This window comes from Patella vulgata, chromosome 1 (genome assembly GCF_932274485.2).
Source record: "Patella vulgata chromosome 1, xgPatVulg1.2, whole genome shotgun sequence".
NCBI lineage: Eukaryota > Metazoa > Mollusca > Gastropoda > Patellidae > Patella > Patella vulgata.
This window is the reverse complement of record NC_065879.2, coordinates 30666466-30681312: the sequence shown is the minus strand read 5'-3', so window position 1 is coordinate 30681312 and position 14847 is coordinate 30666466. Positions and strand designations below refer to the sequence as shown.

The 14847-nt window shown below is 31.7% G+C and overlaps 1 protein-coding gene across 1 annotated transcript in view; it reads left to right on the top strand.

The window, feature by feature from the left end:
* Positions 1–13446, top strand: part of LOC126828077 (GRIP and coiled-coil domain-containing protein 2) — a 38462-nt gene extending 25016 nt beyond the window's left edge. The window contains exons 13-29 of the mRNA XM_050557658.2: positions 60–146; positions 427–552; positions 948–1110; positions 1480–1580; positions 1819–1896; positions 2296–2475; positions 2923–3002; positions 3544–3597; positions 4225–4347; positions 5931–6033; positions 7125–7346; positions 8966–8998; positions 9325–9397; positions 10142–10227; positions 11068–11211; positions 11489–11591; positions 11783–13446. Coding sequence (XP_050413615.2) covers positions 60–146; positions 427–552; positions 948–1110; positions 1480–1580; positions 1819–1896; positions 2296–2475; positions 2923–3002; positions 3544–3597; positions 4225–4347; positions 5931–6033; positions 7125–7346; positions 8966–8998; positions 9325–9397; positions 10142–10227; positions 11068–11211; positions 11489–11591; positions 11783–11853 — 1827 coding nt within the window. The 3' untranslated portion in view covers positions 11854–13446. The remainder of the gene's footprint in view (positions 1–59; positions 147–426; positions 553–947; positions 1111–1479; positions 1581–1818; positions 1897–2295; positions 2476–2922; positions 3003–3543; positions 3598–4224; positions 4348–5930; positions 6034–7124; positions 7347–8965; positions 8999–9324; positions 9398–10141; positions 10228–11067; positions 11212–11488; positions 11592–11782) is intronic.
* Positions 13447–14847: the final 1401 nt, after the last annotated feature.

Here is a 14847-nt window from a genome sequence, read left to right as displayed (position 1 = left end):
CCCCCCCCCCCAACTTTTTATAATTCATTTCATTTATATTATAGTTTTATTTATTTTAGAATAAAAAAGGTCAGATAGAAGAAAGTAAAAGTGAAGTAACAGCTATTAAAATACAACTAGATGAATTAAAGAAAGAAAAACAACAGGTATACATATTCTTAGTGATGGACATTTTTCAAAGAAAACAAACGGACACATAACCTCTCCCTGTCATTTTTTAGGAACTCCTTTTTATTATTTGATGTGTAAGGATCTGATGTGTGTTATGCATGTATATGATTACATTTGACTGTATAGAATTAAGAAATACAATAGGCTTTGGCTATATGTATAGTGTTTGAGCTGAGAACTTGTAATCACTTGTAGAAATGTGTTTTTATTTGTAACATGCCATTATTAATAAAGCTTTTAAAATGTCATTTTCAGTTGGATAATAGATTAACTGAGATGGAAAATAAACATCAACAAGAAATTGTTAGTCATGAGAAGAAGGTGACTGTTTTAGAAGGAGAGATTAAAGATTTAAAAGGCAATCTTGAATCCGCTAAGCAGGTATATTTTATGGCATTTATATTAAAATATGTCTAAAGGCTAATATATATGTTTAAAAAGCTCAATATATAGAACAAACATTTTTCAAAGCCTATTCCAGTTAGGTTATGTGTAAAAGTCAATTTTATCTAATGTGTTATTTTTATATCTAATGTATTGAAAGTAATTCAGAACATTATATCTATGTTTATAGCTATACTAAATATTCTTGGCTGTTACATAAGTGACATAATATTGTCTCATTTTTTATGGCACTTTTCTACAAAATTAAACGAAGAATGTGTAATGTTTAGCATGGAATGATTTAGAAATAGGCCTTTTAAAAAAATAGTTTGATATTCTGACATAATAGCAATGAACTTTAGTATTTATGTTATATTTTTATACATGTTTAGGGTGCTAATCAGAGTAATATGATGGATTTAGAGATAGCAGATTATGAGAGAACTGTACAAACATTAAATAGCAAGATGGAAGAAAAAGATAGTAATATTGTAGAACTAAAGAATGAAATAGAAAGATTGGAGGATAGAGTGAAGACATTCCAGGACCAGTTAGGTTTGTTATTTATTAAAAGTACAGTAGAAACTGTGTAAGCAGCCACTTTTTTTTCAGGGACATCACCTTATTATCGGTCGCAATAAATTCAACCATTAGTAATTCTTTGATTTCATCTCTTTAATAAATGGTAACTCCTCTAATCCGGTCAGCAGTCACCATTTTAGTTATAGATTTATCAAAACATCGCCTATTCAACAGCCATTGTTGATATCTGCCAGTTCCTCATATCGCTGGATCAACAGTTCTGCCGAGTCTATTTTGAGGGACTAAGTAACCGTAACCACAGGGGTTTTAATTTTGGCATTAGTTATGTGAATATTGTATTGGATTTGGTAATTATTCTGGACTATTTTATTTATTTTTTAGATACAGTTGAAGAACAACGGGTACAAGCAGAAGATAGAGGAAATAAGCTCAAACAGTTATTAGTTAAAACCAAGAAAGAATTATCAGATGCTAAGAAACTGGTAAATAATACGATTGTTATAAAACAATTTCCTGGATATTTGTTATAAAACAACTTCCTGGATATTTTTTGTAGGATACAGAAAGCTGTAGATAGCTATGATATATTATGTTCATACATTATGAACAAATCAACATGAATTTTTTATCAGATATATTTATTTAATTGAAAAACAACATGAAATATTTTTTTTTAAATAAAGAATACTGGTAATTACTCGTGATATAATATGTTGGCAGGAATCGGAACAAAGATCTTCAGATGCTCAGTTGCGGGGTCAAATGGAACATCTCACACAACTTGCTGAAGAACAGAAGGTAAATAATAAATTCATTGTCTGATCTCATTAAACTTATTCAAACATAATGGATATAGATCTACAATATATGTTCTGTTTAAGTTAGTCTAGTTGGTATAGAAAAGTAGGATGTTAAATCCCCATTTAATTTCACAATGTCTGTTTATGATGTGTAAAATAATTATAAAATGGTTGAATTAGTCAGGTTTACACAGAAAATATTCTCTTCTTATTGTGCAGATACAGCCACAAGATAATAAATTTCTTTACTTGTGTATATGCTTGATAACGACTTGTGAAACCCTGTTGAAAGGTCGCATTGAAATAAAACAATAGTAATTGTTATTCCATAAAAGTGTGTTTTTAAAGACGTTATATTTCAATGTAGAAATTCTAATTGATTTCGTGATATACTTAGATGCAAATGGCAGAACTTGCTGGAGAGAATCAGAGATTACAGGAAAAGATTCGTATGGTTACAGATGGCAATCAGAGAAATGTAAGATCATTAGAATCACGAGCTCAAGATTTACAAGAAGAATTAGATGTGGCCAGAAGTGAACTTAGTTCTGTTCAAGCTGAGTTTGATAGTTATAAGGTACTTTACATCAACTTATGAATGAATGTAGCACTTATATAAAAAAAACAACAGAAATTGCATCTTCATTAGCCCAGGTGATGCAGAACAGTAGAACGTTAAACCCCATTTCATTTCCTTTTGAAGAAATAAGACAAAAAAAATATTGCAGTTAGGAAATAAACAATGCAAGGGAGGTAACCATAATGATTTATTATGCTTGGGCAAACCAGAATATGACTACAAAATGCAACACATTTTTATCACTTTGAGTCAAAATTTGACTTTTTATCAGATATAAAACAGAAGGTACAGACTTCAATATTTGATTGCTGCTTTGGTGCTGTGACAGTTCACAATAATTCTGAACTGAGGCTAATGTTTAAGTTTTGCCAGTTGTCAACATGATTCTCTAAAGTGTGTAATACTTTGCAGTAATTTTATTTTCATGTATTATAAATTTTGTAGGTTCGGGCTCACAGTGTATTAAAACAACAAAAAACAAAAGCTGCACCAGATATTAATCTTGATATGAATAAACAAGAAACGTAAGTTAGATCATTTAAACTATAGTATCTTTTTTACTTGTAGCACTTGTGACTAGAATGTCCCGATTTCAAGTTTTGGTTTGAGCCACAAAGAATTTCAGGATTTGTAGTTTCCTCTTTGTGTGCAATACTTAGAAGAAAATTATTGCCTTGTCTCTCAGATGGGTCAAAAAACTGAGGTCCACATGAGGTGAGGAAGAAAAGCGCGGGTCACGAGGTCAATGATGTGCGGAAGAACAGAAGGCATATTGAGGGAAAAAAGGTACATTGTGGAATAATATACACCCCTGGAAAATTTGGGGAGAGGAATTCCTCTCCCCAAATAATGCACAGGTGACCATAGAAATAACCATATGTTAGTCTCAAAATGACCAAAGTTTTGAAGAGATGTTAAACTTTTTCCTTTCCTTATTTGTCAAATTATGAAATAAATGCCAAACCAGTTACATAATTTTAAAACTCATGGTAAACCTGGTTAAGTTCTCTGTAATTTTGTATTTATTGATTGGTTGTTAAATAACTCATTTCTTTTTAAATCTAGATTAAGACTAGAAAAAGCAGTTGAACAGCTGAAAACTAAATTACAGGAAACCAGGTAACAAAAGTTTACATAATGTAATCTTCAGAGAATTTGCTTGTCTACAAATTTAAGAAATAAAGTTTTCTCTGAGATTAGAAGCAGTATTTTTATACTCCAACAGACATATTTGAATAGGTTTTCAAGGCTATTCAAACTGATTTTTTATTTTGTGTTTGCTATGAAATATTTACTACAATTAATTCAATGGAATCAACTTCTGTTCAAAATAAACAACCAAAGGAAAATAATATTAGAATGCATAAATCAATCATAAAATGGATCAGATCACTTGCATCAGATAGGCCTACTGGTATTTCAAATGATGGCTTTGAATATTCAAAAAGGAAAATTAGCATTAATTGTGATCATGAATCCACTACCTTTTAGTCTCGAGTCTTGTGTCAGTTCATATTTTCTTGATGATCTAAAAGTTGTATGATTTAACAGATTGGATAATTTGCCAATAATATATTGTATTATTACAGTTTAACACCAGTCAGTAAAACCTAAAATAAAGTATTTGGTTTGTGCAAGAGAAATATATTGTATTTTATTTTTTCTTCATATGAGAATAGGCTTATACATCATTGTATATGTATGTGTAGTTGTGTTATGTTGTATAATTAATTATACAATTTTCAGTGATAAACTAACATTAGTACAACAAGATAATGATATATTACATGATGAGTATGAGAGATTATTACAGCGACATAACAAACTATTATCTGATATGGAGGAAAAAGATAAACATTATTCTAAGAGGTAAGTTCTATCTAGAACCATCTAATATCAGGAGGAGCTAGGGTGGCTCACTAGCCTGAAAGTTCATCGGGGTTTTCCAGCTTGGTTTCTTCTTGTCAGTGGTGCAAGACAGTCCCAGTGTATAGAAATTGAAATAAAAGTAGGCAGTTGGGCTGCTTGTCCCAGGAAAATTTCCTTGTATGGCGCTGCATGGAATATGGTTGTCTTTATTAGCTGGGTAGGTGCAGAACCATAAGATGTTAAACCTCATTGTATTTCAGTTTCCTTTGTGGAACACTGGTACCTAGAATGAACTATTTTTCATGTTTTTGTTGAAGGATTTTATCTACACCTTTTGAAGAATTGGTTACTAAATGGGGTGGGTATGGTTATACGTTCAATAATAATAATTTAATACTGTTACTATTGTTGTCCCCCGCCTTTCGAAGAAAGCAGGGGACTATTAAAATGGGTTCGTCCGTCTGTCTGTCTGTCTGTCTGTCTGTCCTTCTGTCTGTCCGTCTGTCTGTCCGTCACACTTTTTGGGACACAATAACTCTCTTCCTAATTGAGCTAGAATGTTCAAACTTGGTGTATGTGTTTATTAGGTCAATGCCTTGATGGAGTTCGAAGATGAGCATTTTCCGCTTAGGGTAAGCAGAGATAAGCAATTTGATTGGTTGATGCTTTGGGACACGATAACTCTCTTCCTAATTGGGCTAGAATATTCAAACTTGGTGTATGTGTTGATTAGGTCAATGCCTTGATGGAGTTCGAAGATGAGCATTTTCCGCTTAGGGTAAGCAGAGATAAGCAATTTGATTGGTTGATGCTTTGGGACACGATAACTTTTAATTGAGCTAGAATGTTCAAACTTGGTGTATGTGTTTATTAGGTCAATGCCTTGATGGAGTTCGAAGATGAGCATTTTCCGCTTAGGGTAAGCAGAGATAAGCAATTTGATTGGTTGATACTTTGGGGCACGATAACTCTCTTCCTAATTGAGCTAGAATGTTCAAACTTGGTGTATGTGTTGAGTAGGTCAATGCCTTGATGGAGTTCGAAGATGAGCATTTTCCGCTTAGGGTAAGCAGAGATAAGCAATTTGATTGGTTGATGCTTTGGGACACGATAACTTTAGTTCTAATTAAGTGAGATTGATGAAACTTGGTGTATAGATTTATTATATGAATACCTTAACTAAGTTCGATAATGAACATTTTTTGCTGAGGGTAAGCAGAGTGATAAGCAATTTGATTGGTAGAAACTTTGGAACACAATAACTCTCCTTCTAATTGAGGTAGAATGTTCAAACTTGGCATAGGTGTCTATTAGGTGAATGTTTAAACTTGATGTATATGTAGATGTTCATTAGGTGAATGTCTTGACTGAGTTCAATAATTAACATTTCGAGCTGAAGCTAAGCAGAGCTAATCGATTTCATTTGTCGATGGTTTGGGACAAGATAATCTTGATTCTATCTGATAGAGAGTGATGAAACTTAGTGAAAAAAATAAATGTGCGATTAATTAATATGTGTCATCTATTTATTTTGCAATTTCGGCGGGGGACATCAGCCTCACTGTTGGCTTGTTTATATTTAGATTAGAGATGGTATCTAGTGAGAAGAGTAATAGTATAATAGAACTACAAGAGACTATCAAACAATTAACATTACAGAATGAAACAATTAATTCATCTTATAAGGTTTGTTTTTGATACGCCCACATTTTCACGTGGATGTATATTGTCACCCCTGTCCATCTGTCTGTCCGACCACAATTTGTTTGTGGACATTCTCCAGGTCACAATTTATATTCCAAAATTGAAATATAGGTTTATCTTCACAAGATCTCAGTTCCTTTCGATAACTTCATGGATTGTAGCCCGATTGTACAATAAATCACATTTTTGGCATGTGGAACCTCTAGAGATCACAATTTTTATCCGATTTCAAAAACCATTTAAATATATCACCGTTACACCATAATGTAGGTTGAGTTTGAATTTCGGGAAAATCTAAACGAAACATCACAACAAAATGGCGGCTCCTTGTACGCAAATATTGTAAAAGTATGTATATGTTTATATCCCAAAGATCTCAGTTCTTTTTGATATTTGCACATTTCAGACCATAACTTACTAGATTATTACCCCTGATTGTATGAAATATCATGTGGTTTTTTTTTTTAGCTTGTTCCATATCCATTTCTTGCAAAATGTGGGCGTATTTTGCTTGGCATCCACTTGTTCTTTTTTTCTAAACTGCAGGAACCGTACAATATAAATACATGTATATTTTCATAAAATTTCATCATTTCTATGAAATTATCATAAAATGGAAAAATATCATAAAAAATATGAGATTTCACTATTATAAAAATATCATAAAACTTGATAAAAACATCATAAAAATCATAAAATTCCACGAGAAACTTTCATAAAAAATATAAATTTCTGACGATCCCTGAATCTGTTGGAAGGATAGCAAATGAAGCATGCCATAACATGCCATAGAATTAGAATTTCAAAGAATATATAACCATAAAACACAATTTTACTTTTAAATTTATAGTTTTATGTGGGATAATGCTAAATATATTACTAATCTAAAGTAAACAAAATACATTAAAATCTAATATTTTAAAGTTTGAGTGAAGGATTAGTGAGTGTTGCATGCTATTTGCAACTTTTTGCCATAAATCAACATGCATTTTATTTAGTGCTGCTCTTAGTGGTCATATAGACCTAAATTTGCCTGATAAATTACTTATGTAGAATTTCATCCATATTTTCAGGAACAACTGAAATCAATGCAAGAAGATCATTACCGAGCCATGTCTTTACTACAGAAACAGTGTGATTCTTTTGATAATGAAAATATGAAACTACAGCGAGATTTACAACAGACATCAATGTTAAGATCATCTAGATCAACTGATAATACAGAACTCAGGGAATCTTCTCCACAGGAATTTTTCATGGATGCTCATATTGGTGAAGAGAGACAAGAAGGGGAGGTAAGCTTGATAGTCCGTAGGATTCAGACTAGTAATTCTCTCCCAATTGATATCAATGATAAATCCATGACATTTCTTGGCCTTTAACATTTTGATCTTTATAACCACAAAAAGTCCAACATGTCAAATTAATCAGATATAAAATTTTGAAGGGGGTTGAACATCTTGATTTTTTGCTAGGCCTGATCAAATGGAAATTCAAAAACACTTTTTTGATTCTGGATCAAAATGTCAGTAACATATCAGATAAATTTTGTGATCCTTAAAATGCTGTTGTAAATTCTAGAACATTACACAAAGAAGTTTTTGATTTCTGTTTACTTTATGTGGAAGATTTTCTACTGTTCTGATCAATGTGCAGTACAAGCCAGATATATAAATTTAAGGATTGTTTCATTGATGAGTGACCGAATCTGGGTTGTATTTCTTCTTTACCATCAGTGTGTTGGGGTTTTTTTATCCAGAGCCAAACAAAGTTAGGGGGAGATATTGAAATGGGGTTCCGTCCGTCCCGATTTTGTTTCTGGAGCATATCTCATAAACCGTTCAAGATATCTTCTGAAACATTGTACACACATCAACCCATTACAGTAGTTGTGCCTTTTGCTATTTAGGAATTTCTGGGATATATATTTTTCTGTTTCCATGGAAACAAATTTGACTTAGTTTTTGGTGTACAAGTCTGTTTCCAGAGAGTACAATTTTGTTTCCAGAGCACATCTCATAAACCATTCAAGATATCTTCATGAAACTATGTACAAACATTAATCTAATATAGTAGTTGTGCCTTTTGCTATTTAGGAATTTCTGGGATTTATATTTTTCTGTTTCCATGGAAATAAATTTGACTTAGTTTTTGGTGTACAAGTCTGTTTCCAGAGAGTACAATTTTGTTTCCAGAGCACATCTCATAAACCATTCAAGATATCTTCATGAAACTATGTACAAACATTAATCTAATATAGTAGTTGTGCCTTTTGCTATTTAGGAATTTCTGGGATTTATTTTTTTTGTGTATAACAAATTTGACTTAGTTTTTTTGGTGTACAATTTTGTTTCCGGAGCATATTATCATAAACCATTCATGAAACTTTGTACAAACATTAACCCAATATAGTAGTTGTGCCTTTTGCTTATTTGGAATTTCTGGGATTTAATAATTTTTGCGTTTCCATGGAAACAAATTTGACTTAGTTTTTGGGGTTCAATTTTGTTTCTGGAGCATATCTCATAAACCATTAAAGATATCTTCATGAAACTGTGTACAAACATCAACATGTGATAGTAGTTGCGCCTTTTGCTATTTTAGAATTTCTGGGATTTAATAATTTGACTTAATTTTTATGTACAATTTTGTTTCTCATAAACCGTTCAAAATATCTTTAATAAATCTTTTAGCCATTGTCTAATTTTTTGATTCGTTTTTTCAGTGTCAGTGAAAACTGATGGAATTTTACTTGCGAAAATAATATAATAGTATACTAAAATACTTTGCATGGATACAATGACTATGCTTATTACACTCCAGTGTTTTAACACAATTTGACAAGTGATTATTATTCATATTGTTTAAGAATAAAATTTAAATTGAACTATGAAATATTGTGTTTTTATTTTAGGGTTCAGAGATTGTAGAGGAACCATGTCAAAAGGTAAATATTAATTGTCAAACTAATTGAACATAAATTTTATTTATTATACTTTTCTTTTTAATGATGTTAATTTTTATATTTAATATCGTTCCATATTTTGTCTGTATACTGATTACCCATTCCTTTTAATATTAGAATTGGAGTTTTCGTATCTAGTATAAATCCATATTATATTTGCGTACCTTAAAGAGATTAAATGTGTTGACTTTATAAATATACAAAATGTAAATATTTTAAATACAAAAAGGTTGAAAATTATACAATAAGTATAGATCTACACATACTTCAATGTTATTTTGTAATGTAATGTTTGTATGTTTTAACAGAGTACAATAACTGGTAATTCGAGTGGTTTATCATTTGAACAACTATTAACAACACCAATCACAGATAATATAGGTAGGTACGACTTTATAAAACACAACATCTATTTCTTCCTTATATATTGTTTCGTCCAAATACAAATCTTTAATCTTATTAGTGCCAAAAGAATTTATTGAAAGAGTCATTAAACCAATGCTCGTTCATTATCAGATTATAAGCCAAGTTGAACTACATTCATCATATTTTCGTTAAACACAAGTATAATATATATACATAGGCTGAATAACCAAACCATTTTCTTGTCGAGAAACACAGTTTCTATCTTCTGCCTGTTTCAACTGTATGTGTATATTGTATGAATTAAGGCTGTCAGAAAAAAAATTGCTTTATCGATATATTGCAATACGATCGTCTGTGATACACTGTATCAATACATTTTTACCTTATTGATATTTTTCTACTTTCAAGTGTTAGCTAGACTGTTTATTAAGACTTCATAATCAGTCATATTATTTAGGCTTTGCAGTAAACAATGAGTTTGCAAAGACAAGACCAGAGTTGTAAAAACATATAAAAAGAAATGTGTATTCACACAATTCAGTCATATTATAGGCTTTGCAGTAAAAAAATAAGTGTCCAAGACCAAAGTTGTAAAAATAATAAAACTATTGAAAATAAAACTTTTTTTTGTGATAAACCCTGACTTATTGTCAAGTATCGCAATATATTGCAGTACGATTTTTGGCTGAAATACACAGCCCTAGTATAAAATCATTTTATTCAGGTAGTTTAACTAAAAATATTGTTTTCTATTTGCAGGTGTAATGAATAGTGAACCTATAGATACAGATATATTACAGAATACCATTACAACAGCACATAAAAAAATCGAACATCTTACAGAGGTAATAAGTCATTATTTTATTCTTACAGTTTTTTTCAAACGTTTTGTCAAATATTTTTTTAACACAGTGAATCCAGGAAATAAGGCATCTGTACAATCTATCTGGTTCATGTCTTGTACAGATTTGTCTATTTTCAGTATTATAATTTATATACTACTTCATTATAGTCTGATCTATCAAATACAAATAAGATCATTATTTTCAATTACAATTACAAAGATCCCTGTATATTTTACACAACTTACAAACATATCTTCACAGTTACAATATGTAAATATTCTCCTGCTGTTGAAAATGACAGCTATTGTCTTTGTTGCTACAAATGAATAGCTGTGTAAGGACTAGTATTTTATGTTAGTAACATATCATATGTGTGCACTAGTTTAATTCCAATGATGACTTTAACTGTAAGTAAAGTTATTGACAGGATAAGTCAGGGCAGAAACAGTAGCCAAACATTTCTACTTTGAAAATAAACCTACAGTTATCATCCTATTTACCAGTACTTAAAAATTTATACACAGTGTTTATGTTCATAGACAGAAAAACCTATTGATTTTCAATGATTTCTGGTAATCAATGTTAGAGTTATACCCCTTGATCACATTAAAATATGTCGTGGGCAATCTAAGAGGTTACTTCTAGAGACAATGTTATTAAAAAAAACTTGTGGATGTTCAACTAATCCTTTAATTAATGTCTTGTAACTGCTGCTATTACTTACAAAAGAATAAATAAGTGACAACCTTTGTTGACTGTTCAAACGACTTAGCTGCTATGGAAATATGTTCATTGCCTGGCAACCTATCTTACATATATGTATTGTTTATATTATGTTAGGTTTTAAACGAAAGTGAAGCTTCGGTATCTAGATTAACAGAACAAGCAAGAATATTAAAAGATGAAATTCGAAGATTGGAGCGAAATCAAGAAAGAGAAGAAGAAACCAAAAATTTAGAATATTTGAAGAATATTTTAATTAAGGTGAGTAACAGAGTTTATTATTTCTTATAAAATTTCCTTTGATATCTATATTTTAGATATTCATGTACCTATTTTCATATAGATTTCTTTGTTACCATTTGAAAATTAGTTTTTTTGGCCGTTTTTACATAAATGATAAATATGATATATCAAATAATTTTAATCAGATGTGTGTGACATTGGTGCAAAGTGTATGTAAACACTGGCTTCAAGTACATACCACTTGTATATCTCCATTTTATGTGCTCTATAGACAGTGGTTGTTTTTATCTTCTAGTTTTTGACACCTAAATCTGGAGAACGACATCAGTTAATACCAGTTCTTACCCAAATGTTAAAACTTAGTGTTGATGAAAAAAATATTCTAGTTAAATTAGCTGGTAAGATTAATATTATATTTTTTTGTTCAGTTTCTGTCATTCTGATAAAATGACCTAATTTGTGTCGAGTGGATGTGTGGATCTCTCTCTGAGCTGAACTTTTGGTTACTATGAAATATCTATAAATATAATATCTTGCATACTTTACTAAATCATCATTTTTTTATTTATTTTTTTTTAAATATTTTTAGGGGAAGAAAATGAAGCCAGTCAATCAGCTGGTTGGGGATCATATCTACACAGATGGTCTGGTTTATCATAATACGGTTCACCCATCTTATTTTTAAATCCTGCTCAAACTTGTGCAATTATATCAAATCTGTGGGGATAGGTAATAATTAATACATGTCAATCATTCTTTTAATATTTCATTTACTATATTTTTTTTTTATTGTACAGCTTATAAATATGTAAATGGATATAACTTATCCAAAATGTCCATTTATTTCATATAAAATATGTCTGTCCATTTTGACCGGGTATAAGATTCTTTATTCTCCTTACACCTTGAGCAGGTGCTTTTGGAGGATTTGGGGTCTTTCTGTGAGACTTTTCTGTGAATACATGAGATACCTGATAACAGTGAAAAGAAATTAACATATAATGTCATATTGTAATATAATATACAATGCCAGCTTGTAAAAACAATTATGTGATAAATTTGTGATAATCATAAAATAGATATTTTTATTATTGTCCATTGTATAAATTGTTGGTGTCAATGTGATATATGTATATAATTAGTTAAAAAGAGGACTTTGCAGTTTATATTAATTAATTACCAGTAGCATTAAAATGGTTTCAAGAAAGCACAAAGCAATGTGCACAATTTCAGAGAGAGAGAGAGAGAGAGAGAGAGAGATCCATTTATTCTCTACATAAACAAACTAGGTCATTTTGGGACTAACATGGTTCAATTTCATTTCGACAACTCACTTCAACATGGGGTCTTTAGCAGTACGAGGAAACCGAAGGACTCAGAGAAAACCCACAAGGTTGGACAAGCGGGGAATCAAAACCCTGCCACTTGACTCAATGACAGACCTTATGGTTAAACCTGTAGACACCCAACCCCCGATAGTTGTTGAATTAAGAGAGTAATTAATTAAGTGAGTCTAGTGTAGTAATTTTAATAAATTACATAATTTATTGCTTTTTACAGATGTATAATTTATTATCAGTTATGCCATTTTATCATCTAGAAAATTGGTGAAATCTAGCACCATAAATTTTTTAAAAACAAAAACAGCTAAAAGTTTCTGAACATCAATTACGGAAATGAAATGAAATGGAGTTTAACGTCCTACTGTTCTGCTCCTAACCTGGGCTAATGAAGACGGGCATACGCCATACAGTGTGCTATGAGGGAAATTTTGCCCGGACAGCGGCACTACGGCCTACTCTTATATTGAATTCCAACTGCCAAGGGATCTTTTACGTGCACGCCAATGTGTACATGGGACCTCGGTTTTTCGTCCCATCCGAACGACTAGACAGCTTTCCTTGTCAGCCCCTCCGTCCTGCATCACTGACAAGGGAGAACCACGCCGGAAAATCTGGATGAACTTTCTCGGCCAATATCAATTACGGACATTTATCACAAAGGAGGCTATGGCGGTCTAAAGAGGTCAGACTAGATCTGGTAAAGACCTCATATTTTTTCTAAACAGTATGTAGACAAGTCTTGTTTTCTCCTTGAATGGGAATTTTAAGTTTTATGTGTGGAATTTGGAGTATGCCTCGATACTTATCAGAAAATTTACAAGCAAGGTTACAAGTTGTGTTTAAATGTTTGTGGTGTATTTATTGTATATTAATATATTATTGTTGGAAAATAAACATTTACAAAAAGGTTCACATTTGTTACTTTAAACTTTAAAGTGTCTTTATATATGATAGAGTCAGTATGCCCTGCAAACATTTGTTATGAACAGATCATCTTTCTTTTCACATTAAAATTAAGAATATCAACAGGCCCGTATCCAGGATTTTGTCGAGGGGGGGGGGGTCATACATTGGAGCAAAGGTTAATCATCAGAGTGCCGTATGTATTTGTGGTTTGGTGTAGTCCCCAGAGTCTTCGTCGCGGTCTCATTAAACAGAAACTAAAATCTGGGAATCCCATTGCTGGCTGCAAATGCTGGTCTGAACAATCCAACATAGGCATGTCACAGGTTGACTCGGAATATGTTTGAGATTGGTGTACCTTATGCATGGGAATCAAATGAAACCACATTATTTCCATATCTGTTTGATTCCCAGTTTACATATGGAAACTATTTTATAAAAGCCTGGAATTGATTTGTAATGTTTCTTCAATTTTTTTTTACATACCTACATTTTCATGTGGACGTATATTGTCATCGCCCCTGTCCCTCCACAATTTGTTTGTGGACTCTCTACAGGTCACAATTTTTATTCGATTTTGACGAAACTTAAAATATAGGTTTATCTCCTGAGGAACTCGGTTCCTTTCGATATTGGCATATATTGGACCATAACTTCATGGATTATGGCCCCTGATTGAACGAAAAATCACGTTGTTAACTTGTGGACACTCTAAGAGGTCACAATTTTCATCTGACTTTGATGAAACTTGAAATGCATGTTTATAACCTAAAGATCTTGGTTCCTTTTAATATTTGCGCATATCGGATCGAAACTTACTGAATTAAGGCCCCTGATTGTATGAAAAATTGCGTTTTTAGCTTGTGGTCACAATTATTATCCGATTTAAAAAAACGTTTGAATATATCACCGTTACACTTTTATGACGCTTGAGTTCATATTTTGTGAATATCGGACCAAAACTGCCGGACAATATACCCAAATAGTGTAAAAATATGATATATCAAGGTTGTGGACCCTCTAGAGGTCACAATATTGGTGCGATTTTGATGAAACTTGTAGTACATGTTTATAACCCGAGGGTCTTGGTTCCTTTCAAAATTTGCGCATATCGGATCGTAACTTCCTGAATTATGGCCCTTGATTGTACGAAAAATAATGTTTTTAGCTTGTGGTCAATCTGTAACAATTTTTAATAAACTGTTTGAACATAGGACCGTTAGGGTATATCAAGGTTGTGGACCCTCTAGGCCACAATTTTGATCCGATTTTGATGAAACTTGAAATACATGTTTATAACCCAAAGATCTTGGTTTCTTTTGATATTCGCGCATATCAGATCGTTACTTTGATCCGATTTTGATGAAACTTGAAATAAATCTTTATAACCCAAAGATCTTGGTTCCTG